Below are 26253 nucleotides of genomic sequence, written 5' to 3' on the forward strand. Positions count from 1 at the left end.
CAAACTATGGCCTGTCATCTGAATCTGACCTGCTCTCTGATTTTGTAAATAAAGTTTTATTGGTACACAGTCATGCCCTTTAAAAAAAAAAAAATGTAGTATCCATGGCTGCTTTTGAGCTACAGTGGCAGAATTGAGTGACAGATTGTACGGCCCACAAAGGCTAAAAATATTTACTGTGAGGCCCTTTTCAGAAAACAAAAATTGCTGATCTTTGCTCTGGTGGAACCATTATTACCGAAGTTTCAGCCCATGTGCTTTGGGTAAAGCTGACCCCACTCATGGTCTCTAAGGCTTGCCTGGGCTAAATCAGCCTGCACATTCACTGCCACTGTCATGACTGATGGCTTCAGAGGTAAGTGTTAGCCTCTGCCTGCCTAAACCATGAAAGCTCAAGAATTTTGTTGGGACTTCTGTGACAAAGATTGTAGCTTTTTGTGCTGGTTCTGAGCCCAGAAAAATCTAGCTCTGGAAGTGCCAATAGCCACCTTGGAACAGCTTATCTGAGGCTGAAGGTACTGTAAAGGAGAAAGAAGAGTTAATGCAGAGATATAGAAAGTACTAAATCCTGGTGATATGTTTTCAGCTTCTTTATCCCTCTCTGTCACAGTAGCAATATTTCAAGCACTCAGTAGTGACATGTGGCTAGTGGCTTCCATTCTAGACAGCACAAATATAGAACATTTCCATCACCAAAAGTGAGATTTGAAAGCACTGTTCTGGTTGTTTATTTTATTATTACTTTTTTTTTTTTTTTTTTTTTTTGAGAGACAAGAGTCTAGCCCTGTTGCCCAGGCTGGAGTACAGTGGCATGATCTCGGCTCACTGCAACTTCTGCCTCCCAGGTTCAAGCGATTCTCCTGCCTCAGCCTCCCCAGTAGCTGGGATTACAGGCGCCCACCACCATGCCCAACTAACTTTTGTATTTTTAGTAGAGACGGAATTTCACCATGTTGGCCAGACTGATCTCGAGCTCCTGACGTTAAATGATCAGCTCACCTTGGCCTCCCAAAGTGCTGGGATCACAGGCGTGAGCACTGCGCCTGGCCTATTCTGGTTGTTTATTGAAATTACTTTATGCCTCCTCCACATGGGATAATACGGAAATGTTCAGAATAGTGCAATAATCCCAAGCTTCCAAAGAAAGACAATCTCTCTGTTTAAAGTTTCATTGCCTGGTCAGATGGTTGCACAAGAACACTTAAAAGTAGCATTCAATCAGTCAATCAATCAATCAATCAAAATAAACCAGAAACAACAACAGCAACACCAAAATCTTAGCAGTTTCTACTTTTCTATAATTAATAAAAGGTTATGTTCTTCTGAGTCAAGGTACCTCATTTAAGCTCAGAGAAGAAAGAACAGATTCACACCATATGGAAATAAGCAGTGTGTTAAATGAAGCCGTTGGGAGCTGAATTGATTTATTTAATGTTGATTTTCCATGAAGTGCAGAAACTACCTTGCAAAGAATTCTTAACACTAGCAAAATTGGCAACAAGAATATTTCACACTTGTAGTTGAAAAAAGCAAATTGCCTACTTCAGTAAATCCTAGGAGGTGTCATTAGAGACAAATAAGTAACGTTATTGGACGCTCAAATACGTCTATGACTTCACTCCCAGCATCCTGACGTGGAACCTAGTGACACCATGACAAGGATTCACTTCATGTTAACTCTCTAATTCTGTTAAAGTGCTAGTTACTGTAAGGTATGTACAACACTATTCTAGGAGAGTGGAACATACTGTTCTGTTGTTGTTGTTGTTGTTGTTGTTTTACCGATTAATACAAAAAGCCCCATTTTTCAAATTGAATCATAGAAGAACTACTAGGGAGCTTTCCTCCTGAACAACTCTGTCAGCGTTCCTGTAGAAACAAACGGCCCCCAAATCACAGTGACTTGTAACAACAAATGTTTATTCTTTTGCACAATTACATTTTGGCAGCTGTACCTCTGTTGCTGTGGCTTTGCTCTTTGCACCTTCTCATTCCAGGAACCAAGCTAAAAGAGTAGCCCCTACTGGGGACATACCATCTTTCCTGAGGCAGAGGGAAGAAAGTAAGAGGCAGAGCCAAATCACACAATTCCCCCTTCAAGCTGCTGCTTGGCTGTAGCATTGTACACTTCCAATGGCTGAAGCAAGTTACACGGCGAACCTGACCTGGTGCAGGAAGCGTATGCTGCCAAAGAGGGGCTCTGCAAGGAACATGGTAAGAGGTGAAAATGCATAATTATCTCACAGGGCCGAGAATGAATCCTTGGAACAGCAATGCAAGCTACCACAAGACCAAATGTGTACAACCACCTTAACTGTATCCTTCCTGCAATAGACAATACCAAATTTCATCTTTTTAAAGTTTAAATTCACACAGGGTTTTGCTGTATTGCTCAGGCTGCTCTCAAGCTCCTGGGCTCAAGTCATCTTCCTGCCTTGGCCTCCCAGATTGCTGGATTACAAAGGTGAGCCACCGCTCCTGGACACACCAAATTTTATAAGGATAAGTATTTGATCCTATGTTCAGTTCTACTCTTACGGAGAATTGAACAGCCTATTCTTCACTGTGTACAAAGACTTAACCCCTGTCCTCTTTTTCCCAGACTATACAACCAACCCACTGGGTAGCATCATCTGTAATCCTCCCAGAAATAAGAAATATCTGCATATTCAAATAAACGAAAGAACAGAAAGGCTAATGAAGCTGCCAAAATTCTTCTTTTTTTTTTTTTTTAATGGAATTTTGCTCTTGTCCCCAGGCTGGAGTGCAGTGGCACCATCTCGGCTCAGTGCAACCTCTGCCCCTTGGGCTCAAGCGATTCTCCTGCCTCAGCATACCGAGTAGCTGGGATTACAGGCATGCACCACGCCCAGCTAGTTTTTGTATTTTTAGTAGAAACAGGGTTTCACCATGTTGGCCAGGCTGGTCTTGAACTCCAGACCTCAAGTAATTTGTCTGCCTCAGCCTCCCAAAGTGCTAGGATTACAGGACTGAGCCACCGCATCCAGCCACTGCCAAAATTCTTACTGCTAGAAATTTATATGTTCCACTGACTCTTTTTGACACACCACGCTACCTACTATGTGCAATTGTCCTGTCAGGGAAATGGAAAGGCCAGGTATGGTCTGGGTGGAAAGGGGTTTTCAGTGTCATTTTAAGGCCTTAATAAACTCTGAGAATTCTTACTGTGGAGGTTCCTCTCTATAGCATATTAAAAAATCAAAAGAAACCCTCATCCCACATTAAATATAATTCAGGACTGTACATTTTTGAAGGGATGTTTATAATTTTGCTTTTGAAATCATTTGCCTCCAAGTGGCATTTGATTTATGATTGGCTATGATTTGTTGACTATCATCACCCTGTATACTTAGGAATTCTTTCAAAGTAAGAAATCCCAACTTCCAAAATTATTTTTGAATGTAATGAAATTCGTATGCATCCTAAATTTTACAATTAATACAGTTGACATAGTGTTATAGTCATAAGACTTTAACATTTGTTACTTTCAATTTTCCCATTTCTAATATTATTTTGAGCCTATGCATATTTTTTCAGGACTCAGTCATTTCATGACCCTCTGAAAAGTCTCTGTGCCTATGCTGCCCAAGGAATAAAATAGCTCCAAAGATGTATTATCCCGAGACTATTCTGGATGAGAAAAAATGCATCCCAAAAGTGGATCTCAGAAATAGAACCTTAAGAAGAAACTAAACTAAAAAGTCATTTTGCAAAGGTCAAAGAATAGGAGCTATGTGTGAGACAGCAGCACAAAAGCTAGAAACTTGAAATTAAAACTGAGGAACGGGAGTGAAGGGGAGGAAGTGGAAGGAAGGATGCTTAAGTAGTAAGCTGTAGACATTGCACCCCAGTGGCCTCATGGAAGTGGGGCCTGTTGAAGAGCTTGCTTTTAAGTATATTACATTTTTATGATGATCTGGAGCCAAAAATATGCCTTCATTTTCTCGCTCCAAATAACTACTCCCCCTGACTCCAGAACTCCTGCCCTGACACCATTCTTTCTCTAGTTTTCTGAGAGGCCTCTTAGCTCCCATTCCAGGCTCCTTGCATGATGCCTTCCCTCAGTGGGCCCTAGAGGTTCCTCCTTAGACACTGGGCTATCCTGAACTGATCTTTCAATTAAGAGTCTCTGACTCTTATCCCAGAAAAGCCTATATTTTTTTGGATGTTTTTCTCCTCTTGATTTGATTTGTCTAAAGCAAATTGTCACCCCAGTTGTTAAGGCAGATTCCTTCCTTAAGGCAAGTGGCACTTCTGTTCCCAAGATTCAAAAGGAAGTCTTGCTATCACTCTTTTATACTTATACTTCTAACCCCATTACTCTTAGAGTCAGGTGATCTCAGTGATTAGAGGATTTCTCTGACTGTGATGGAGCATCTCAGTCCTCTAACTTCCCATTTCCCACTGAATTCATGTTTCCAGTCTGAAGACCACTAAGTTTCAGGTTTTGAAGCAGAGACAATTGTTATACCATAAGTAAAATTATTTCCATAGATTCTAATGATAAAATCAGATGTCTCTTCACTCAATCTCAGAAAGAGAACTTCTGGAATCTAATTACTACCTTTTTTTTTCAGTTTCATTGTTGCTCTTGTTGTTGTTTTACTTTTAGTAATAATGCCCTGATTGATGGGAAGCAAAAGTGTAAGTCTGACCCTCAAGCCTAACCTCATCCCATCTTCTTCATGGAATGAGCAAGCAAGACATAAGCAGTCTCTGATCATGGAGCCATTGAGAAGTTGCTCGTTCATGGTAAAGAATTCTTGGGGAAGGATGTATCACCAGTGGAGCTGTGGCTGCCCGCCTCAATCTTGGGTGGGTTAGGAGAGAAGTTGAGGTGATTGAACAGAGCACATCACGAAGGAAGCTGATGGAGAAAGAGGCCTGGAGTTGAGTGTGCTGGATGCCCCGGACACCCACCCACATTTGACCTGATGGTATCAGCTGGAGGCCACTAGCAGTGCACGACAGTGTGAGTGCCATCCCTAGAATTATAGCATGTGCCATATGTGTCATTGCCCACAAGGGGCCTGACACAGGGAGCTGAGCCTGGTAACAGAAATGATGTTGAAAGCAGGACAAGCTGGCAGGAACCGGAAAAGCCATCCTCTAGGTCTATATGTGAAAATGCAGGTGAGATGCTATGGAAATCCTTTACCACTGCACTGTCCAGAGCTGTCGCCACTAGCCACACATTGTTACTGAGCATTTGAAATGTGTCTAGTGCAACTAAGGAACTAATTTTTAAACTTTATTTAATTTGAACGTATTTAACTTTAAAAAGCAATACTCTGTTCAGTTATTGAAAAAGTTTAATATATGACTAGAATAATTTAAGTATATGACTCTATGTTTCAGTCATTAATTTTATAAAATCTGTACACAAATCAGATATTTTCAATGGAAATTTAGTGTCTGAGTTGAGATGTGCTTTCAAAGACTAAGTATTAAAAAGTGTAAAATATATCAATTTTATAATGAATATGCATTGAAATAACAACATTGTGTTGGGCTTAAATAAAATATATCACTTTTACTATGTGGCATTAACATAATATTAATAGACTAATTTAATATATATTTAAATATAAATATACTAAACATTTGTATATTTTATGTAAAATATATAACTATATAAATGTATAAAGTAATATATTTAAGAATATATTAATGTATCATTGAAACTAATTTTACCTGTTTCTTTTTATTTTTTAATGGGACTCCTGAAAATTTTTCAATTACATATATGACTCATGTATTTCTTCTTCTTTTTTTTTTTTTTTTGAGACAGAGTTTTGCTCTTGTTGCCCAGGCTGGAGTACAATGGCATGATCTCGGCTCACCACAACCTCTGCCTCCTGGGTTCAAACAATTCTCCTGCCTCAGCCTCCTGAGTAGCTGGGATTACAGGCATCCGCCATCACATCCAGCTAATTTATTTTGAGTTTTTAGTAGAGACGGGGTTTCACCATGTTGGCCAGGCTGGTCTTGAACTCTTGACCTCAGGTGATCTGCCCGCCTCAGCCTCCCAAAGTGCTGGGATTACAGGCGTGAGCCACAATACGGCCTGACTCATGTATTTCTATTGAACAGCACTATTCTATTACATGTTGGTGTGTATATCCATCTAAATTGTTCAATAAATATAATTTTAATGGTTAAATACTGTACAAACTATTTGATAACCATTTTTTCCACTTCTCAATATGTCAAGAACATGTTGCCATAGCAATATTCATCTACAACCTTGCAAAGACTAAAATGAATGAGATATCCTTATCTGCCGGCATGAACTTACTGCTAAGCAAATTATTTGTATTGGACCTCCATTCCTCAATTAGACCTCCTCCTAAAACACTGAGGGCAGAGCAGAGAGGTAGCAGGTAGGGGAGCCCTGGACCATGCAATAAGATGTATTTCCAAGAATCTAAGTAGGGACTTGGATGAAAGGAATATTTATTAGCTAAACTTTTCATAATACATCTGCCCTTGTTGTAGTAACAATAACAGACAATCATCTGTCAATAGTTTCTATGGGCTATTCTCTCATTCAGGATTATGATCAAGCAATAAATACCATTTTTAGGAGGTGACTGTATACTTGACAAACCATACAGTACTCACAGACTGCCTCTAAGCAACCAATACAAAACAGATTGATGAGACTTGCTATACTTAAAGTCTTGTAAGAGAACAGGGAGTAATAAAGTCTCAAAATAGATTCTCTAATAAGAAAAATTTTCCTTAAATGTCAGCTTTTGAATTTCAGCTCAACGATAGCAAATCTGGACTTCTCATACTTCAAGAATAATTATTCTTAGATGGAAATATACTGTATTTTATATATTGAATATACTGGCACAAAAAGACTAAATTATTTCACAAATTTTCAGATCCCAAAGGAATTGTTAATGGCACCAATACTCCTGGCACAGTAAAAATTGTCTAGAGACAATAATCATCATCAATGCTACTTCTCAGAGATGCAGCATGGTATTGGGAAAAAATTACGGGTTTCTAGTGTTTCAACAACCTGCATTTAAATCCTGGATCCCCATTTACCAGTTGTGTGGCCTTAGAATGTAATTTAATCTTCCTAAACCTTTCTCCATCTTAAAAGGAAGCAGTAATAAATGCCCTGTATGTCAATGTAAATACCAAAATTTAGTATTTCATTCAATGGATCATTTGAAGCATTTATTTTGTGCTAGGTACATAGTAGCTCATATATAAGTGCTAAGTAAACATTCTTTCCCCCTCCCCCCCTTTATGTTACTTAACCATCTAACCCAGCTACTGGAGAACACACAGGTAAAAGAGCAGAGATAGGAAGAAAATAAAAATAAAACATGACACCCTGCCATAAAAGACTAATAGGATTATATACAGTTTGGGTTTTTTTCTCCCTCATTTCACTTGCGTCTGATGATTTTGTTTCAAAAGACGTTGCAATGGAAGTCCACTGCAATAGAGTCATTTGCTCTTTCTTTTGTATTACACTGACATCGTGTGGCCATCTGAAGACATCTCTAGAAATTGACAACTGTCATTCCCAGTTTTTAACCTTCAGCTGCAGAGATGCCTCATGAGTAGTTGAATCTCTACATTTAAGAACCAAATGACAAAACAAGTCCCTTTTGGTGGCTTTAAACATACTATATACATAGATAATTCTAAGAATTCAGATTAGTTGAATAATTTGACATATTATTCTTTCGTGCTTTAGATAGTTAATAAAATATTTATAGTTTGTTTGTAAGTTTTAGGGAGACAAGATTTCACTCTGCCACCCAGACTGGAGTGCAATAGCAGGATCATAGGTTACCACAACCCCAAATTCCTGGGCTTAAGTTATCCTCCTGCCTTAGTCTCTGAACTAGCTAGGACTACAGGCACATACCATCGTGCCTGGCTATTTTTTTTTTTTTTTTTGGTTGAGACAGGGTCTTGCTATGTTGCCCCGGACTGGTCTCCAACTCCTGGCCTCAAGCAATCCTCGAGCCTCAGCCTCCCAAAGCACTGGGATTATAGATGTGAGCCACTGCTGTCGCCCCATTAGTCCTGATTTACACTTTAGTATTTTTCTTTTGTGATTTGGAGACAAAACTTTACAAACATTTTTGTAGGCCTTTAAAACTTTATGTCCATAAGCACTCCGTCTGGAGTTCCTAATAGATGAAATATTGTTTTATGACAAGGCTTCCCAAACTTTAATCCAAACATCAAAATCCTTGGCATAGGATTTGTTAAAACAAAGATTGGTGGTCTCCATCCCCAGAGTTTTTGACTCTGTAGGTCTGAGGTGGGATCTGAAAATTTGCATTTCTAACAAATTTCCTGGTGATGCTGATACTCCTGGTCCCAGCACTACATTTGAGAAAACCACTGGTGTTGTGTTTGCAACTGCTAGAATTCAGAGCAGACCATGAGTGAGGCGAATTCCACTTAGAGGAGCAAGGGTATGTGCAGCTGTATAGGAGATATTTGGTTTTTACCTCAAACTGCTTACCATGCAGCAAGAGATACTGTCCAAAAGACTTGGTGGTGGTGCAGTGGGCAGTGAATTTCCAGCTCTTCTATTAATTTGTAGATTCCCCTGGGAAGGTCATTGCCCCTCTTTGGGGTTCAGTACTGCCTGCATAGAGTGAGTTTTGAGGATCAAAAAATTATGAGATAGCAGGGCACTGTATCCATGAGAGTTATTACTTTATCTGTATTAAGTGAGAAGTGAAAAGAATGTGGAAGCATAATATTCTTGAAATAAATATATGCAGTCTAAACACTAACACAATGCAAGAGAACAGGAAAACCTAAGTGAGAACTGGTTTGGCACAGCATTAGCTAAGGCTAAAAGACCCTCAGGACCAACTACTCTGCCATAGCATCAGAATACAATTGCTAAAAATCTGGAGTGAACTAAAGACTGTAACCTTATGGTACAAATGAGAGTACCAGCACAGATGAAATTGCAGTGGCAGACAAGTGGCCTCTGAACCCAGCAAGACCCATGTCCAACAGCGACACCTTGTGGCAATGCCTGAGATAGCTGCACTGAGGGACAACAGACTCCATTGCTCTCTGTCTGGGACTTGGAAGAGGACCAACTGCCTTGTATTGAATAATCCTTAGGAGTTCTTCAATAATCTAGGGGAGACAGTAAGACCTCAAAAGAGAGACACTGGATTATTGCACAAAGAATAAAATCCAGGCATCTGGATTTTTTTTAATTACACAGAAAAATTGTGACCACATTTGTGTATTAAAAATCAGTAATATGGGTCATGCCTGTAATATATTTGTTTCTGCCATGGGAGAGTGAAGAAGAGCTCAGTCTTCTATATCTAGATCTGCAAAGGACTCAGATAATCAGAGAAGGAGCAGTTGTCACTGGTCCTACTTTGTTGCTAAATGTATCTATGGATGCTGAGGACTGCTTGAATGAATGACCTCAGGTGTTCAGAATTCGCTGGATGGATTTATGTTTCTGAGCTGTAGATAAACTGAACATTCTCCCACTACTAACCTAGAAATGCTGGGTAAAATATAGTCAACATTATTTTAAATGCATTGTTGAGCTCACAAGGAAAAAGAGGAATTCTACAGGGTCTTCAAATAATAATAAACTTAAAACTATGGCTATGAGTGCCAAATAACACGGAGGCCACCCTGGGAGGGAGGAAGGTTTCCAGTCCCAGTCACCAAAAGTCTGCAGTCTTAGCATCCACATGAGCACAGAATGTAAACTCTGAACCCAGCAGATGAAGCTGAAACTACAGTCACCTCCCCGTGACCATCCCCCCATAAAGCCAGAACACTTATTGAACCAAAACCTTATTGAAGGGGTGGCTTAGAAAAAATCCACCCACTAGCATAAGGAGAAACGGTTCGATCTGTCTGGATAGGAAAACAATTTTCCCCACCATTTATATCTGTGAGTCTTCCCATAAAACTGCTTGAGGTTTGAAGTAGCACTACCTATGTAGTCTGAGAACCCCCAAGACAGGAGATTAATATAAAGTTAGTCCCAAGATACTAATATCTCCAGGGTGTCTGACTAAAGCACACTGGAAACCTCTTCAGAGGGGGATATTTCCAAGTCACGTTGTAGAGGATTTCCACAGATGAAGCCTAAGATGAGTTCTCTATTCAAAATTACAAAACATAATTTAACGTAGTCATTTGTAAGAGAAGGTTGGGATACAAAAGCAGGAATGATAGACCAAACGCCACGAGTTAACAGAAAGGAGGAGCAGAACATCAGTTACGGATGGGGACGGGATAAAGAACAGGCCTCCACTCCATGCAGGTGGAAAATGGCTGCCAGTGGCTCTCGCGAGCTCTGTGTTGAGAATATTCTGAGGCCATGTCTGGGCTCCATGGGAAAGCTTCATTGCCATATTTAGTGTTCTCTTCCTATTGGAAAAGTGTGTTTATTTTCTCTCTTTCTTTATTTGTCAATCTTCTCAGACAAATGAAAACAATTCACTTTACCCAAAGCACTAAAAAAAAAATAGACACATATATTTATCTATGTCTTCCCTCCCTGCCCTCACCAGAACCTGTGACTGTCTTAACACATAGAAGGCACTCACCTGATTTTTATTTTTAATTTTTGTGGGCACATAGTAGGTGTACATACTGATGAGGTACATGAGCTGTTTTGATACAGGCATTCAATGGTAACTAAACACATAATGGAGAATGGGTTATCCATCCCCTCAAGCATTTATCTGTTGAGTAACAAATCATCCAGTTACACTCTTTAAGCTATTTTTAAATGCACAATTAAGTTATTATTGACTATAGTCACCCTATTATGCTATCATATAGTAGGTCTTATTCATTTTCTTTCTTTCTATTTTTGTTGTACTCATTAACTATCCCCACCTCCCTGACAGCCCCCTACTACCGTTCCCAGCCTCCGGTAACCATTCTTCTACTCTCTATGTTCATGAGTTCAATTGTTTTGATTTTTAGATCCCACAAATGAATAAGAACATGTGATGTTTATCTTTCTGTGCCTGACTTATTTCACATAATATAATGATCTCCAGTTTCATTCATGTTGTTTCAAACAACTGGATCTCATTCTTTTTTTTTATGGCTAAATAGTATTCCCTTGTGTATCTGTACCACATTTTCTTTATCCATTCATCTGTTGATGGACACTTAGGTTGCTCTCAAATCTTAGCTATTGTAAACAGTGCTAAACAAACATAGAAGTGCAAATATCTCTTCAGCATACTGATTTCCTTTCTTTTGCATGTATATCCAGCAAAAGTGGGATTGCTGTATCATATGGTAACTCAATTTCTAGTTTTTTTGTGGAAACTGTAAACTGTTCTCCATACTGTATGCACTAATTTACATTCCCATCAACAGTACACAAGGGTTCCCTTTTCTCTACGTCCTCACCAGCATTTTGTATTGCCTGTCTTTTAGATATCAGCCATTTTAACTGGGGTGAGATGATACCTGATTGTAGTTTTGACTTGTATTTATCTGATGATCAATGTTGAGCACCTTTTCATATGCCTGTTTGCCATTTATGTGTCTTTTTATAACTTTTATTTTAAGTCCAGGAGTATATGTGTAGGTTTGTTACACAGGTAAACTTGTGTCATGGGGATTTATTGTACAGATCGTTTAGTCACTCAAGTATTGAACGTAGTACTCATTAGCTATTATTCCTGATTCTCTCCCTCCTCCCACCCCCTTCCCTTTGACAGGCCCCAATAAATATTGTTCCTTCACATGTGTCCATGTGTTCTCATCACTTATAAGTAAGAACATGCAGTATTTGGTTTTCTGTTCCTGCCTTTGTTTGCTAAGGGTAATGGCCTCCAGCTCCATCCACGTTCCTGAAAAGGACATGATCTCATTCTTTTTTATGGCTGTGGAATACCATGTATTCTATGGTGTATATGCACCACATTTTCTTTATCCAGTCTATCATTGATGGGTATTTAAATTGATTTTATGTCTTTGTTATTGTAAATAGTGCTGCAATGAACATGCAAGTGCAGGTGTCTTTATAATAGAATGATTTATATATATCTGGTATATACCCAGTAATGGCATTGCTGGGTAGAATTATATTTCTGTTTTCAGGTCTTTGAGGAATCACCACACTGTTAACCACAACGATTGAACTAATTTACACTCCCACCAACAGTGTATAAGCATTCTCTTTTCTCCACAACCTTGCCAGCATGTTATTTTTTGACTTTTTAATAACAGCCATCAGCTGTTCTGACTAGTTTGAGATGGTATTTCATTGTGGTTTTGATTTGCATTTCTCTAATGATTTGTGGTGTTGAACCTTTTTCATGTTTGTTGACTGCATGTATGTCTTCTTTTGAAAAGTGTCTGTTCATACTCTTTGCCCACTTTTTAATGGGGTTGTTTTTGGAAATTTGTTTACGTTTCTTAGAGATGCTGAATATTAGACCTTTGTTGGATGTATAGTTTGCAAATACTGTCATTCTGTAGGTTGCCTGTTCACTCTGTTGATATTTTCTTTGCTGGGCAGAAGCTCCTTAGTTTTATTTAGATCCTATTTGTCAATTTTTGCTTTTGTTTCAATTGCTTTTGGTGTCTTTGTCACGAAATTTTTGCCTGTTCCTATATCCAAGATGGTATTGCCTAGGTTGTCTTCTATTGTTCTTATAGTTTGGGGTTTTACATTTAAGTCTTTAATCCATCTTGAGTTGATTTTTGTGTATGGTATGAGGAAGGGGTCCAGTTTTAATCTTCTGCATATGGCTAGCCAGTTATTCCAGCACCATTTAGTGAATACAGAATCATTTCCCCATTGTTTATTTTTGTCAGGTTTATCGAAGATCAGATAGTTGTAGGTGTATGTCATCATTTCTGGGTTCTCTATTCTGTTCCATTGGTCTATGTGTCTGTTTTTGTACCAATACCATGCTGTTTTGGTTACTGTACTCCTGTAGTATAATTGGAAGTTGGATAGCATGATGCTTCCAGCTTTGTTCTTTTTGCTTAGAATTTCCTTGGCTATTCAGGCTCTTTTTTTGGTTCCATATGCACTTTAAAATAATTTTCTCTAGTTTGGTGAAGAATATAAATGGTAGTTTAATAGGAATAGCATTGAATCTATAAATTGCTTTTTATGATATTGATTTTTATATTGATTCTCCCTATCCATGAGCATTGCATGTTTTTCCATTTGTTTGTGTCATCTTTGATTGTTTTGAGCAGTGTTTCGTAGTTCTCCTCGTAGAGCTCTTTCACTTCTATGCTGAAGACTGGGTGCAGGGTACTGCCAGATGTGGTGTTGGCTTGGGGGCAGGGCACTGGTGTGAGCAGGTCTGGACACCTTCTCTGTGCCCCGCAAGCAGGAGTGATCACTCAGGGTGGGAGGAGGATCCACAGTTCTCTGCACAGTGTTAGCACAAGGGCCAGGTGCTGGGGCGGGGGTTGGGGGGAGTTGGTGGCTCTGTGCCCACCAAGGCTCTGTCTTCAATGGTGGCCAGAAGGGGCAGGGGGCAGACTACACTCCCATGCACTGGCAGGGCAAGGAAGGCAAAACCTACCTGTGCAGACTTGTGCCAGCAAAGAGATATGAGGAGTTTCCTGGGCCTAGGGAAGCTGCAGTATGGGGAAGGGGTGGATGGGCTGGCGTGTTGCCTAGGGGCAGCCTTGCTGGAGTCTCCACCAGTCGGATACCGTCTGCCAGCACAGAAGCTACATTGTGGCCTCCAGGGCACCCAAGACTGCCCTGCAAGCAGGTCTGGCCAGGCTGGGACCCCAGAAAGGCCAGCAGACCAAGGGGTGCTCAGGTCGAATAAGCCCTGTCTGATGGACAAGACCACCCTGCAGAGTTCAGGAGGGACAGTTCCCCTAGGGCTAAAGTCTCCTATGGGAGCAAGTCAGGCCTGGGGAGATGGCCGTCCCTGGCTGTGCTCCACTTCAGGCGCTCCCACATCAAACCCTCCTGGCTGACAGCTTGCTTGCCCTCCCACGACTTCTCTAAGGAGCATTTCCTGCCAACTTGAGTGTCCACAGTGATCAAGGGATCTTCTCCTACCGGGGTTCCAGAGGCCTGTGGAGAGATAAGGTTGCTCCTTGCCAGTTCAATTCACCCATTCTCCTGGAGCTGCTGTGGTCCAAAAATCAGTACCAGTGAGCAGTATCCCCAGGCAGTGTTCCCGGGTCTCTTCCCCTCCAACCCAGCTTCTGTGTCTTCCCTCCATCCACTCTCAGTGCCTTCCCTCTGAGGATCTGTTATAAGCATGCCAGTCATCTGGGTCCCTTTGTGGGAGATGTTCCACCTGGCTGTGTCTATCTGGCTATGTCTAGCCAGCTATTTTGCATTCCCCCCATTGCCCCCATATCTGTATGTCTTCTTTTAAGAAATGTCTATTTAGATCTTTTGCCCTTTATTTTAATCATATTATTATATATTTTTTTCCTATAGAGTCGTTTGAGCTCCTTATGTATTCTGGTTATTAATCTCTTGCCAGATGGTGCTTGGTAGATCAGCTTTCATGAAACAAACCTTCTCTTCCTCTTTGCTAAGTTACCTGTCTTCCTGAAATTCTTGGCCTGAGTAGTGACACCAGCTGGTTAGAGGCATCAAAGGCAGCAATCAGCCCTCAGAGGACAGTCCCAGTGGGGCACAGGAAGTCAGCTAATGAAAGGGCTGGCCACTGAACCTCCTCATATGCCACTTAAAAGCCACTATTTTTACTCTTTGCAAGATATTTTCCACTTCAAAGCTGCTGCCTTTCCCCCCTTGATATAGCCCTTACTTCCCAATTAAACTTCAGGCATGCTTTCTTCCAGTTTCAAGCCAAAATTCCCTCTGAAAAGCTCTCTCTCCAAACATGGTTTTATGAAGAAAGCTAACAGACCTGAACTGTGGGGTGTTGAGGGCACCTTTGATATGGCCCAGAGCACAGACAGCCCAGTCTCCTCCAGGGAGCACTGCCAAACAGACAGCTACTTTAAATAGACAGAACTCCACCTCTGCCAGCCTTGCTCTCCTCCCCTTCACAACCCACATCCGAAATCTCTATCATCCACACTCCTCTGTTTGGTCTGGACAAGGGAGTGACTTTGACAAGGCTCTCAGAATATTCTTCATGAACGCCAGCATTCCTCTTTGTGGTCTGGTTAACCACAGTGGATGAGTTTAGTTTCCCCTTTTCATGGAATTTTAGAAGTTAGTGGACAGATGCAACACTGTAGAGATCTGATTACTGAGAGTGGCAGAATCAAAAAGAAAAGGAGAAAATAGCTTCACAGAGAAAACGGCATTTGAGCAAGACCCTAAAGGAAACATGAAAGGCTACCCATGAGGAGGGAAGAGCACACACAAAGATGGAGAGAGAAGATATGAGGTGGATATGGGGCAGACCAAGGGCCACGGCTTAAGAAAAATCTAGCAAATATCATGAAGATGAATAATAAAAAAATAATGTTAATAGGTTGGTTGGGGTCAGATCATGGAACAAAAAAGAATTGAAAAGTTATTCTGTGGTAAAAACAAAAACCACAACCATTTAATGAGCATCTATCTACCATGTGCCAAGATCTACCATAGCCACCGAGGTTACCATGAAGTCACACGGACCTCAAAGTCCCCTCTAGGAACACAGAGGCTAATGTCTAGCCACTAAGTTGTTGAGAAACACATGTTATGAAATAAGAGTATTTTACCCTGTGACATAAGCAAAGAGCTTTAGGAAACCAGAGGCAAGGGAAGAAGAGGTGATGGTGGGAGAGTGGCCAAGTTCAGTGTCACTGCAGGGGAAGAATTTGGACAGAGCTTTGCAGAGTGAGATAATGAGAGGTTTGGGGATTGATGGTGTATTAGTCTGTTTTCACATTGCTATAAATAACTACCTGAGACTGGGTAATTTATGAAGAAAAGAGGTTTAATTGACTCACAGTTCTGCAGGCTTAACAGGAAACATGGCTGGGAGGCCTCAGGAAACTTACTTTATTAGTCTGTTTTCACACTGCTGATAAAGACATACCCAAGATTGGGTAATTTATAAAGAAAAGAGTTTTAATTGGCTTACAGTTCCACGTGGCTGGGGAGGCCTCACAATCATAGCAGGAGGCAAAAAACACATCTTACATGGTGGTAGACAAGAGAGAATGAGAGCCAGTCAAAAGGGGAAACCTCTTACAAAATCATCAGATCTCATGAGGCTGATTCACTACCTCAAGCACAGTATGGAGGAAACCGCCCCATGATTCAGTTGTCTCCCACCAGGTCCTTCCCACAACAAGTGGGAATTATGGGAGCTACAATTCAAGATGAGATTTGGGCGGGGACACCACCAAACCTAATCACTTACAGTCATGGCGGAAGGTGAAGGGGAAGCAAGCACCTCTTCACATGATGGCATAAGAGAGACAGAGCTAAGGGGGAAGTGCCACACACTTTTAAACCATCATATCTCATGAGAACTCACTCAGTATGATAAGAACAGCCCGGGGGAAATCCGCCCCATGCTCCAGTCACCCCCCACCAGGCCCCTCCTCCAAGTCGACATGAGATTTGGGCAGGGACACAAATTCAAACCGTATCAGATGGGATATGTCAGCAGGAAAAGGGATGTTGTTCAAGGAGAAAGCAAGTGTGCTTAGATCAGTGTAACATTACTAAATATTGAATAAACAGCTAGAGGCGAGGGGGAGATCTTTGTTGGTAGAATTACAAGACTTCTATTGTAAATGCTTCCACTGTGGATAATTTCAAACTACCAGTGTGAAGTCAACCAGCTTGCAAAACCTCTGACAATTCATCAGTGGACTCTTCTAAGTAGGTGGAGGCTGGTCCCTGCACACCACTGCTTGGTTTGAATATACTGAATTCGGGTGACTTTGTAAGAATTACAAATTACTTTGTAAGAAACAGACTTGTAAGAATTCCATGTCTGTTGTTCCACAGAGAAGTTGAGCCAAAGCAGGGTCTTCAAAGACTCAATGGTCTGTTGTATTTGGGGAAGATGGCACTGAGTAGGTAGCCTCCAGCTCTCATGCCCCTATTCAACTGAAGCAGCTCTACTGTAAAATCTACGCTCAAACAGTATGCACCACTTCACCAGCTTAGAGGCACCCAATAAAACAGTATTACAGTGGATATCTAAATTAAAAGCTAACTTCAGATTCTCAGAATGTTGAAAAGTTAATCCTTCCAAGTAGCCCTGAGTATACTCTAAAGTCTCTTACGCTGATGGTTGTTACCATATTTCTTGTAATCGCTTACTGCCACCTGCTGGGCAAAGAGATGTAGCCCTTAAGGACAAATTGTATCACAAGAACAAATTTAACCCTAAGCAGCTGTAACATCCAGTTCTTGGTCCTGCAGTGTCACTACAGTTGTTAAGACAGAAGCCGTTGAAAAATGACAGTCTAGACAGTTCAGAGAAACGTTCCCAGTGGCAGTTGCAGCCATTGCCATTCATTCTGAGAGCTTCCATGTGACTGGTGAAGGTCCCACTGATTGGCCCAGACTGCAGTGAGCCATGAGGTACAAGGGAAGGCATTTCTCCCCATATGATGTTCCTCTCCGTGTTCAAAGATCCCAGTGGATACTCCTTGATTCCCCCAAAATTCCCATGGCATCTGTGTATCTAGTTCATGAGCACTCTTACATCAAATACCCCTAACATTTCCTAAACTAAAAATATCCAAGGATGATACTTCACCGAGATCTAATATTTAAAAGACTTTGCATTGTCTATTACACAAAAACATAATTACAAGAGCTAAATATAGTTGCTGACTTACTTTTCTTACTTCACAAAGAAGAGGGCTTCATTATGAGAAGAAAGAAAAAACACTCAAAAGAAGACACAAAAGATATTTTAAAGTTATTGATGGACTAATTATTAATGTGATCACCACTTTTCATATGATTACCACAAGGTGAAATTTACAATTATTTATAAATATCCTAATATGGGTATTAAAAATTTTTGCCAGGAGTGCAAGTTTTTCTTTGCATTATTTATTATTTTTCTAGGGGTGTGTGTGTGTTTTAATAACTACTATTTAGTGTGACTCTTTTGTGAGTCACCTGCTCAACATCACATGTGCTATGGTTTAAATGTGTCTCCCAAAAGGCATGTGGTGGAAACTTAATCCCTAATGCAACAGTGTTAAGAGGTGAGACCATTAAGGAGGTAGGTAGGCAACGAGGGCTCCACCTTCACGAGTGGATCAAGGCCATTATCTAGGGAGTTGGTTTGTTACAAAAGGACAATGTTAGTTCATTCCTCTCTCACTTGCCCTTCACCTTCCTCTATGGGATGACATAGCACAAAAGCCCTCAGCACTGGCACCGTGATATTGGACTTTTCAGCCTCCAGAAATGTAAGCCAATAAAAATTTCTGGTTTTGATTAAAAAAAATAAAATAACTACTATTTAATACAAAAGTGGAAACTTCATAAACATAACAACTAACATTCTGATTTAACTTGATTGAGAAAAATTAAATAAAGTTTCTTGCACCTTAGAGTGGTGGACAAATTCAGATGTTATATTTGTTTCTAAAAACAGAGAATACTAATATCAACACCTCCAAAAATATCCCTACAGCTAACATCATTCTTCAGGATGAAAGACAATACGTTCTTGCTAGAATCAGGAACAAGGCAAAAATGTCCACTTACCACCGCTTTTCAGCATGGTACTAGCAGTGCTAGTCAGTGCAATAAAGCAAGGAAAGGAAATAAAAGGTATGCATATTGGAAAGAGAGAAATAAAGCTGTCCCTTTTTGTAGAGAGCATGATTGTCTATCTACAAAAGTCCCAAGGAATCCACCAAAACACCCTCCCAGAACAAAAATTAATTGTATTTCTATATACTAGCAATGGAAATGTGGAAGCTAAAATTTTAGATACAGTAGCATTTACAATTGCTAAAAATATTATTGGGTGTGAATCTAATAAAAGCATGCTGAAAACTATAAAACTGCAATGAAAGAAATAAAAAATCTAAATGAATGGAGAGACATACTGTGGTCATGGATCAGACAACTCAACACAGTAAGATGTCACTTCTCCCCAAATTGATATATAGGTTTATTGCAATTCCCATGACAATCCCAGCAAGAAATTTTGTTGATAAGGACAAAGACAAGATTATTCTAAAATTTATATGGTGCTGGGCACAGTGGCTCTTGCCTGTAATCCCAACACTTTGGGAGGCCAACCTGGGAGGGTGCTTGAGCCCGGGAGTTCAAGACCAGCCTTGGCAATGTAGGAAGACCTTGTTTATTTATTTATTTAGAGATGGAGTCTCGCTGTCTCCCAGGCTGGTGTGCAAGTGGCGCCTCCTCGGCTCGCTGAAGCCTCCCACCTCCCGGGTTCAAGCAATTCTCCTGCCTCAGCCTCCCGAGTAGCTGGGACTACAGGCGCACGCCGCATGCCCGACTGATTCTTTGTATTTTAGTAGAGACAGGGTTTCACCATGTTGTCCTGGCTGGTCATGAACTCCTGAGTTCAGAAAATTCGCCCACCTTGACCTCCTAAAGTCCTAGGATTACAGGGGACCGCGCCCAGCACAAGACCCCGTTTCTAAAAATTAAAAAAAAGAAAAAAAGAAAAAAAAATTAGCCAGGTGTGGTGGTCCACACCTGTGGTCCTAGTCACTCAGGAGACTGAGGCAGGAGAATCTCCGGATCCTGGGAGGTTGAGGCTGCAGTGAACAGTGATCATGCCACCGCAGTCCAGCCTGGGTGATAGAGTGAGAACTTGTTTCAAAAATAAAATAAGATAAAATGTATATGGAAAGGCAAAGGAATTAGAATAGCTAAAAACAATTTTGAAAAAGATGAATCAAGTGGAAAGACTCACTGTACCCAATTTCAAGACTTACTTTGCTGACACAGTAAACAGGTTACATGGTATTGACGGAGGGACAGTGACATAAATCAATGGAACAGGATAAAAAACCCAGAAGTACACCCAGGAAAATACACTGAACTTAGTCTTAACAAAAGTCAAAAAGCATTGTAATGGAGGAAAGATAGCCTTTTCGATATATGATCCTGCAGCTATTGTATATTCATAGGTAAAAATGTGAACCTTGACCTAAATCTCACACATTATTTAAAAATTAACTCAGATTTTTGAATCATAGATTTAAAAATAAAATATAAACTATAAAACTTTAGAAGAAATCATAGGCAAACATTTTCAGGACCTGGAGTATGATGAAGAGTTCTTAGACCTGACACTAAAAACTGCTTCATAAAAGAAAAAAAAAATGATAAATTAAACTTCATCCAAATTAAAAGTGTTTGTCTTGCAGAAGACTCAGTAAAGATGTGAAAATACAAGCTGAAGACTAAGAGAAAATATTTGCAAAACACATATCTGATAAAGGGGTCCCGTGTAGAATTTATAAGAACTCTTAAACTGCAACAGTAAAAAGTTAACCTATTCACTTAGAAAATAGGCAAAAGACATGATGAGGTATTTCACCAGAAAGCATATATAAATGTCAAATAAGCACATGAAGACATATGCAACATCATAATCCAATTGTGAAATGCAAATTAGGATCACTATGAGCTATCACGGCATGCCTATCAAATCAAATCAATGAAAAATAATGACAATAATGAAAAATAATGCCAGTAAGAATATGGAAATACTAGATGTTTCACACATCACAGGTGGTGATGTTAAGTGTTATGGTCACTCTGAAAAATAGTTTGCAGATTCTCAAAAAGAACTAAACATTCACTTACTAATCAACCTAGCAATCATCCTCCTGGACATTTAACTCAGAGAAATGCAACTTTATGTCCACAAAGGAACCTGCATACAGTTGCTCATAGCGGTGTTATATGTAACCGATAAGAACTGGAAATAACTGAAAATGTCCTACAATAGGTGAGTGATTCAACAAACTGTGTACCTCCAAACTAGAAACATAACTCGGCAGTAAAAAAGCAACAAACTATTGATACACACAGCAACTTGGCTTGATTACAGGAAAGTGCATTGATTAGGGGGAATAGAGTCAATCTCAAAGAGTCACATACTGCATGATTTCATTTATATAACATTGAAGTTACAAGCTATTACAGGTTACAAGCTTAGTTTATTCTCTGCATTAGATTTGCATGATTTACTTGTCTGTGTCTCTGTTCGATGTCATCTCCAGTGCCAATGTCATCCTTTAATAAATGAACAGTTGCCTGGGTTTAACGATGCTAGAGGGAGGAGGTTAGTAGTATTGTAAAGGGGTAGCCCTGGGAGATCCCTGTGGTAATGAAATAGTTCTATATGTTGATTGAAGTGGTGCTTATCAAATCTAAACATATGGTAAAAGGACATAGAATTATGCACACATTTTTTATCGTTGTCAATCAACTCCTTGGTTTTGATGATGTAATTGCTGGGGAAACCAGGTAAAGGATACACAGAACCTCTGTACTATCCACCTCTGCACTATCCACCTCTGCACTATCCACCTCTGCGATTTCCTGTGAATTTGTAATTATTTCAAAATGAAAGTCTTAAAAAAAAAATCCAGCTAACAAAGACAGAGAGAGAATGTGGTGTGTGCCTGTAATCCAGCTACTCAGGAGACTGAGGCAGGAGAATGGCTTGAACCCAGGAGGGGGAGGTTTGCAGTGACCCGACATGCCCCTGCACTCCAGCCTGGGCAACAGAGCGAGATTCAGTCTCAAAAAATAATAATAATTTTAAAAAGAGCAGGAATCCGATATATTAATTATACTCCTGCTGGATCCGTTTACTGCTTCCTTTATGCCCCAATTCTTATACTCTAGCACATAGATGGTTTCTATTACACTTACAACTCCATCAGATATCAAACCTGGGTCCGCACCAATGTCATCTGTGAAATCCCAGTGTTTAGCACAACAGTGCATATTAAGAGTTCAATACAGGTCGGTGAATGGATGAGCTATAGTCCAATAAGTTGTACATTCATTTTAAGAAGTGGAAGAATTGGATTTAATCATTCCGCAATGTATACACATATCAAAAGTTTACATTGTACACCGTAAATATACATAATCTGTCATTTGTCAATTAAAATATTTAAAAGAAATAAGTGGAAGAATGTATTAGTGAATAACTTCATATAATAGCTATGGGAGTTTGGTATCTTTCTAGGAAATATTTTGATGAATGAAAGCACGTACGTTTTAATGACGAGAGTATTTTACTGAGAACGTTCTCAGGCTAGCTGTCCCGGTTCCTTCCCCAAACTGAACAATTCCAAGACTTGCCAGCAGGGGGAGAGCAACTCTTTAGAATTGGCCTCTAACTACATACTACTCTGCATATATATAAAATTGAAATTCCTATGTTCAATTTTATCTGATGTATAGAGTTAACAATGTTTCTGAAGTGACAATTGTATTTATTGCTGTTGTTTTTAGTATTGCTATGAAACATAGTCATAATAAACTTGCAAATTCTCCATCTCCAATCAGGATTTACCATTTATGCTGTGAACACGTCCTCCTCTTCCTCCTCGTTAAAAAAAAATTGTGGTTAACCACAATTTTTAAAAAACCAACATTAAAAAAATTTGCCATCTTAAACACTTGTAATGATGTGGTTTAGAAGTGTTAAAATTGTTGTGCAACAGATCTGTAGAACTCTTTCATCTTGTAAAAGTGAAACTCTACACCCATTAGCTCCCCATTCCCCCAGTTCCTCGTAAGCACTATTCTACTTTCCATTTCTAGAAATTTGACTTCTTTGGGTGCCTTATGTAAGTGGAATCACACTTTGTCTTTTTGTGAATGGCTTATTTTACTTAGCATAATGTCCTTAAGGTTCATCCATGTTGTAGCATGTGTGAGAACTTCCTTCTTTTTTAAGGCTGAATAATATTCCATAAATATCCCACATTTTATTTCTTCATTTATCTGTTAATGGCCACTTGGGTTGTCTCCATCCCCTGGCTACTGTGAACAATGCTGTGAACATGGGTGCATGGGTGTGCATCTACTACGTCCTTTGAAGTATGGAAGCAATATGCTCACTCAAATGACTTCTGCCCCAGTTCTTTTTTTTTTTTTTTTTTTTTTTTTTTTTTTTTTTTTTTTCTGAGACAGAGTTTCACTCTTTTCGCCCAGGCTGGAGTGCAGTGGTGCGATCTTGTCTCACCACAACCTCTGCCTCCCGGGTTCAAGCAATTCTCCTGCCTCAGCCTCCCAAGTAGCTGGGATTACAGGCATGCGCCACCACGCCCAGCTAATTTTGTATTTTTAGTACAGACGGGGTTTCTCCATGTTGGTTAGGCTGGTCTTGAACTGCCAACCTCAGATGATCCACCCACCTCAGCCTCTCAAAGTGCTGGGATTACAGGCGAGAGCCACCGCGCCCTGCCTCAATTCTTTATTTTATTTTTTTGAGACAGGGTCTTACTCTGTTTCCAAACTGGTGTGCAGTGGTATGATCATGGCTCACTACAGCCTCAAACTCCTGGGCTCAAGGGATCCTCCCACCTCAGCCTCCTAAGTAGCTGGGACTATAGGTGCACACTACTCTATGTATGGCTAATTTGTTTTTGTATCTTTTGAGGACATGGAATCTTGCTTTGACACTTAGGCTGTGTCTCAATTATTAAACTTCACAAACAACTGATGGAAAGAAGTAAAACTGGACCTATTATTCTCTGAAATGTTAGATTTATGTCAATCGTATTTCTCAAAGTATAGATCACTAGCCTCAGAATTACCTAGGGTGTATTTACAAGGAAGAGCTACAGACTGTTGTGAGAGTGATGGGCAGGATTCTATCCATCAGTAGGGTTTACTGAGTTTTATAGACAGTAATGGTAGAGAACCACAGCCTCAAGCCAAGTTTCCCCAAGCAGACCATAATTAGGTTCACCCAATCCAAGGGAGAGAGGCCAAAGTGGCTTTAAAATGACACATTGTATTATAAGAATGAGCATAGCAGAAGAGTGGCTTATACTCCCTCTTAATTGGAGAAACGGCTAAACCTGAAATAAACAGGAGATTCTGAATGTGAGAAGTAGAGCCAGAATTGGCTCCGAATTCTGCCCCAGCCTTTCAGAATCCTGATTTTTCTCACTAATTCCCTCAAATATGAAGAAAAGCAAATTGACTATATAGGTTTACCTATTCCTTTTCCTGAATACTTTGGGATGGAAATCAGTTGTCTTATTTAGCTAATGCTGCATAACAAATCATATGTCTATTTATTAGCTTTGCACAAGTTCCTATTTTTCACGATTCTGTGGCTTATCTGGGCTCATATAGGTTGTTCTTCTTGTGGGCTTTTCTGGGGTCACTTGTGCCGCAGCAGTCATCTGGCAGCTCTATTGGGACCAGAGGGCATAAAATGGCCTTACTCTCTCATGTGGGGCCTTGGTGCTGGCTGTGAGCCTGGGCCTCTCTACTGGGTGGTCTCTCATCATTCAAGTAGTTTAACCTGAGCTTTCTTTCATAGTGGTAGGAGTTCCATTTTTGGAACCTAAAGCAGAAGCTGCAAAACCTCCTAAGGATGCCTTATAAAATGCAAAATGTCACTTCTGCCATATTCTATTGGCCAAAGCAAGTCCCAAGGCTAGCCTACATTCAGAGGATGTGGAAACAGGCTCTGCCTATTGACGGGGGAGCAGCAAAGTCACTGCAAAGGAGCATGCAGGATGGAAAGATAAAACAAGCACTACGGAAAATGGTAACATGATGGGAAAACTGGTGAAAAAAGGAAAGGGAAAACATAGGCCAGGGACAGCGGCATGCACCTGTAGTCCCAGCTACTTGGGAGGCTGAGGCAGGAGGATTACTTGAGCACAGGGAAAAAGTAATAGAAAACAGAGTTGACAGAGATGTGATATCTCCTGGGTAGGCGATAAATAAATGGGCCAAAGTACAAGAGCACTCAACACAGGAATTATTTATACCTCAAATGAAGAGAAACTTCATATGAGACACAATTTCAGAAGAGTAAAACAGCCCAGATATCATGGAAAGTCTGAGGACAACCTCAAGCCATCCTTTCTTCTACCCCAACCTTCCTTTGGGCTTCAGAAAAGTTGATAAGTTACAGAATGTTCCTCCCTGACACTGTAGTTTAAAAGAAGAAACAAACAACTTGGACACAATTTGGAAGATGGCCACCTATCCGTCTCAGAGTAAAATAGGATGTCGATCATGAATGGCATAAAAAGAAATGGCATTAAACTCAGTAAATATACTATAGGGTTAAAACAAGGAAACAAAGAAAGGAAGAGAGGGAACAAGGAAGGATGGAATAAAAGAAGGAAGAAGGGAAGAAAGAAATGGAGGGAGAGAGGAAGGGAGAAAGGAAAGGCTCATTCCACCTGCTCCACTTACAAGAAAATATAGGGGATAAAAAATAAGAATAAACACTGAAAAAACTGCTTCATGTTATATAACAGGTTGATAGGAAGGAACACAAATCCAATAAATAAAAATAAGCTCAAAGAAGAAATGATAAAACAACAGAAGGAGATTTTAAAACAGGGAATAGCAGGTCCCAAAAAATAAAAATATAGAAATAATAAACTACAAATAGCAGGTAAGACAATAAGTGTTGATAAAAAATGAAAGCAATGGGATATATAGGAATGTTTGAGATAATCACAGTGATGAAAAATATTTTTAAAAGAGATTAATGCAATAATCAAGAAGCTAACAAAAAAGAACGTTAACTGTCGTGGGTTGCATGGATGCTTGTTATTTTCTTCCTTATACTTTACAGTATTATTTTTTAATTTTCAAAATAAAAATAAAATCTGTCCATTGGAAAATCACTATTATTTTTTAAAGGGAGGTTATGGGAGGTGGGGAGGTGCTGGGAGGGGGTCAGAAACAGACATATAAAAAAGGGAGAGCTTAGTAAGGAAATAAGCACAGAAAATATAAACCAAGCACTTATTAGTCCTGTCCCACAGTAAGAAGAGAAGCCTGAGAGAGCCAGAGGGAACAAAAGGAATGAGGTAAAGACAATAGAAAAATGGAAGGAAAAGAGCATATTCAAGAAGAGAGATGGAAGCAGTGCAGAGGTGGGAATTACAGGGCTGTGTGTGTGTGTGTTGTATGAGAAACAAAGCCTTGTAGGAAGTGAGGTGTCAGGTGTGAAAGAAAAAGAGTCACACTTCCTCTATGAAGGGCTAGAAAGAAGGTCAGCAGGTGTGAACTCAGAAATGCTTGAAAGTGGAAAAGATGATAAAATACAAATGTCTTGTGCAGTGCAG

The 26253-nt window shown here is 40.0% G+C and overlaps 1 protein-coding gene across 1 annotated transcript in view; it reads right to left on the reverse strand.

Moving 5' to 3' along the window:
• Nucleotides 1-1894: 1894 nt before the first annotated feature.
• The window catches only part of ENPP1 (ectonucleotide pyrophosphatase/phosphodiesterase 1), a 115939-nt gene continuing 91580 nt past the window's right edge, over nt 1895-26253 (reverse strand). The window contains exon 25 of the mRNA XM_017957412.3: nt 1895-2200. Within this exon, the coding sequence (XP_017812901.2) occupies nt 2081-2200 (120 nt within the window). The 3' untranslated portion in view covers nt 1895-2080. The remainder of the gene's footprint in view (nt 2201-26253) is intronic.

This window comes from Papio anubis, chromosome 6, assembly GCF_008728515.1.
Source record: "Papio anubis isolate 15944 chromosome 6, Panubis1.0, whole genome shotgun sequence".
Classification (NCBI taxonomy): domain Eukaryota; kingdom Metazoa; phylum Chordata; class Mammalia; order Primates; family Cercopithecidae; genus Papio; species Papio anubis.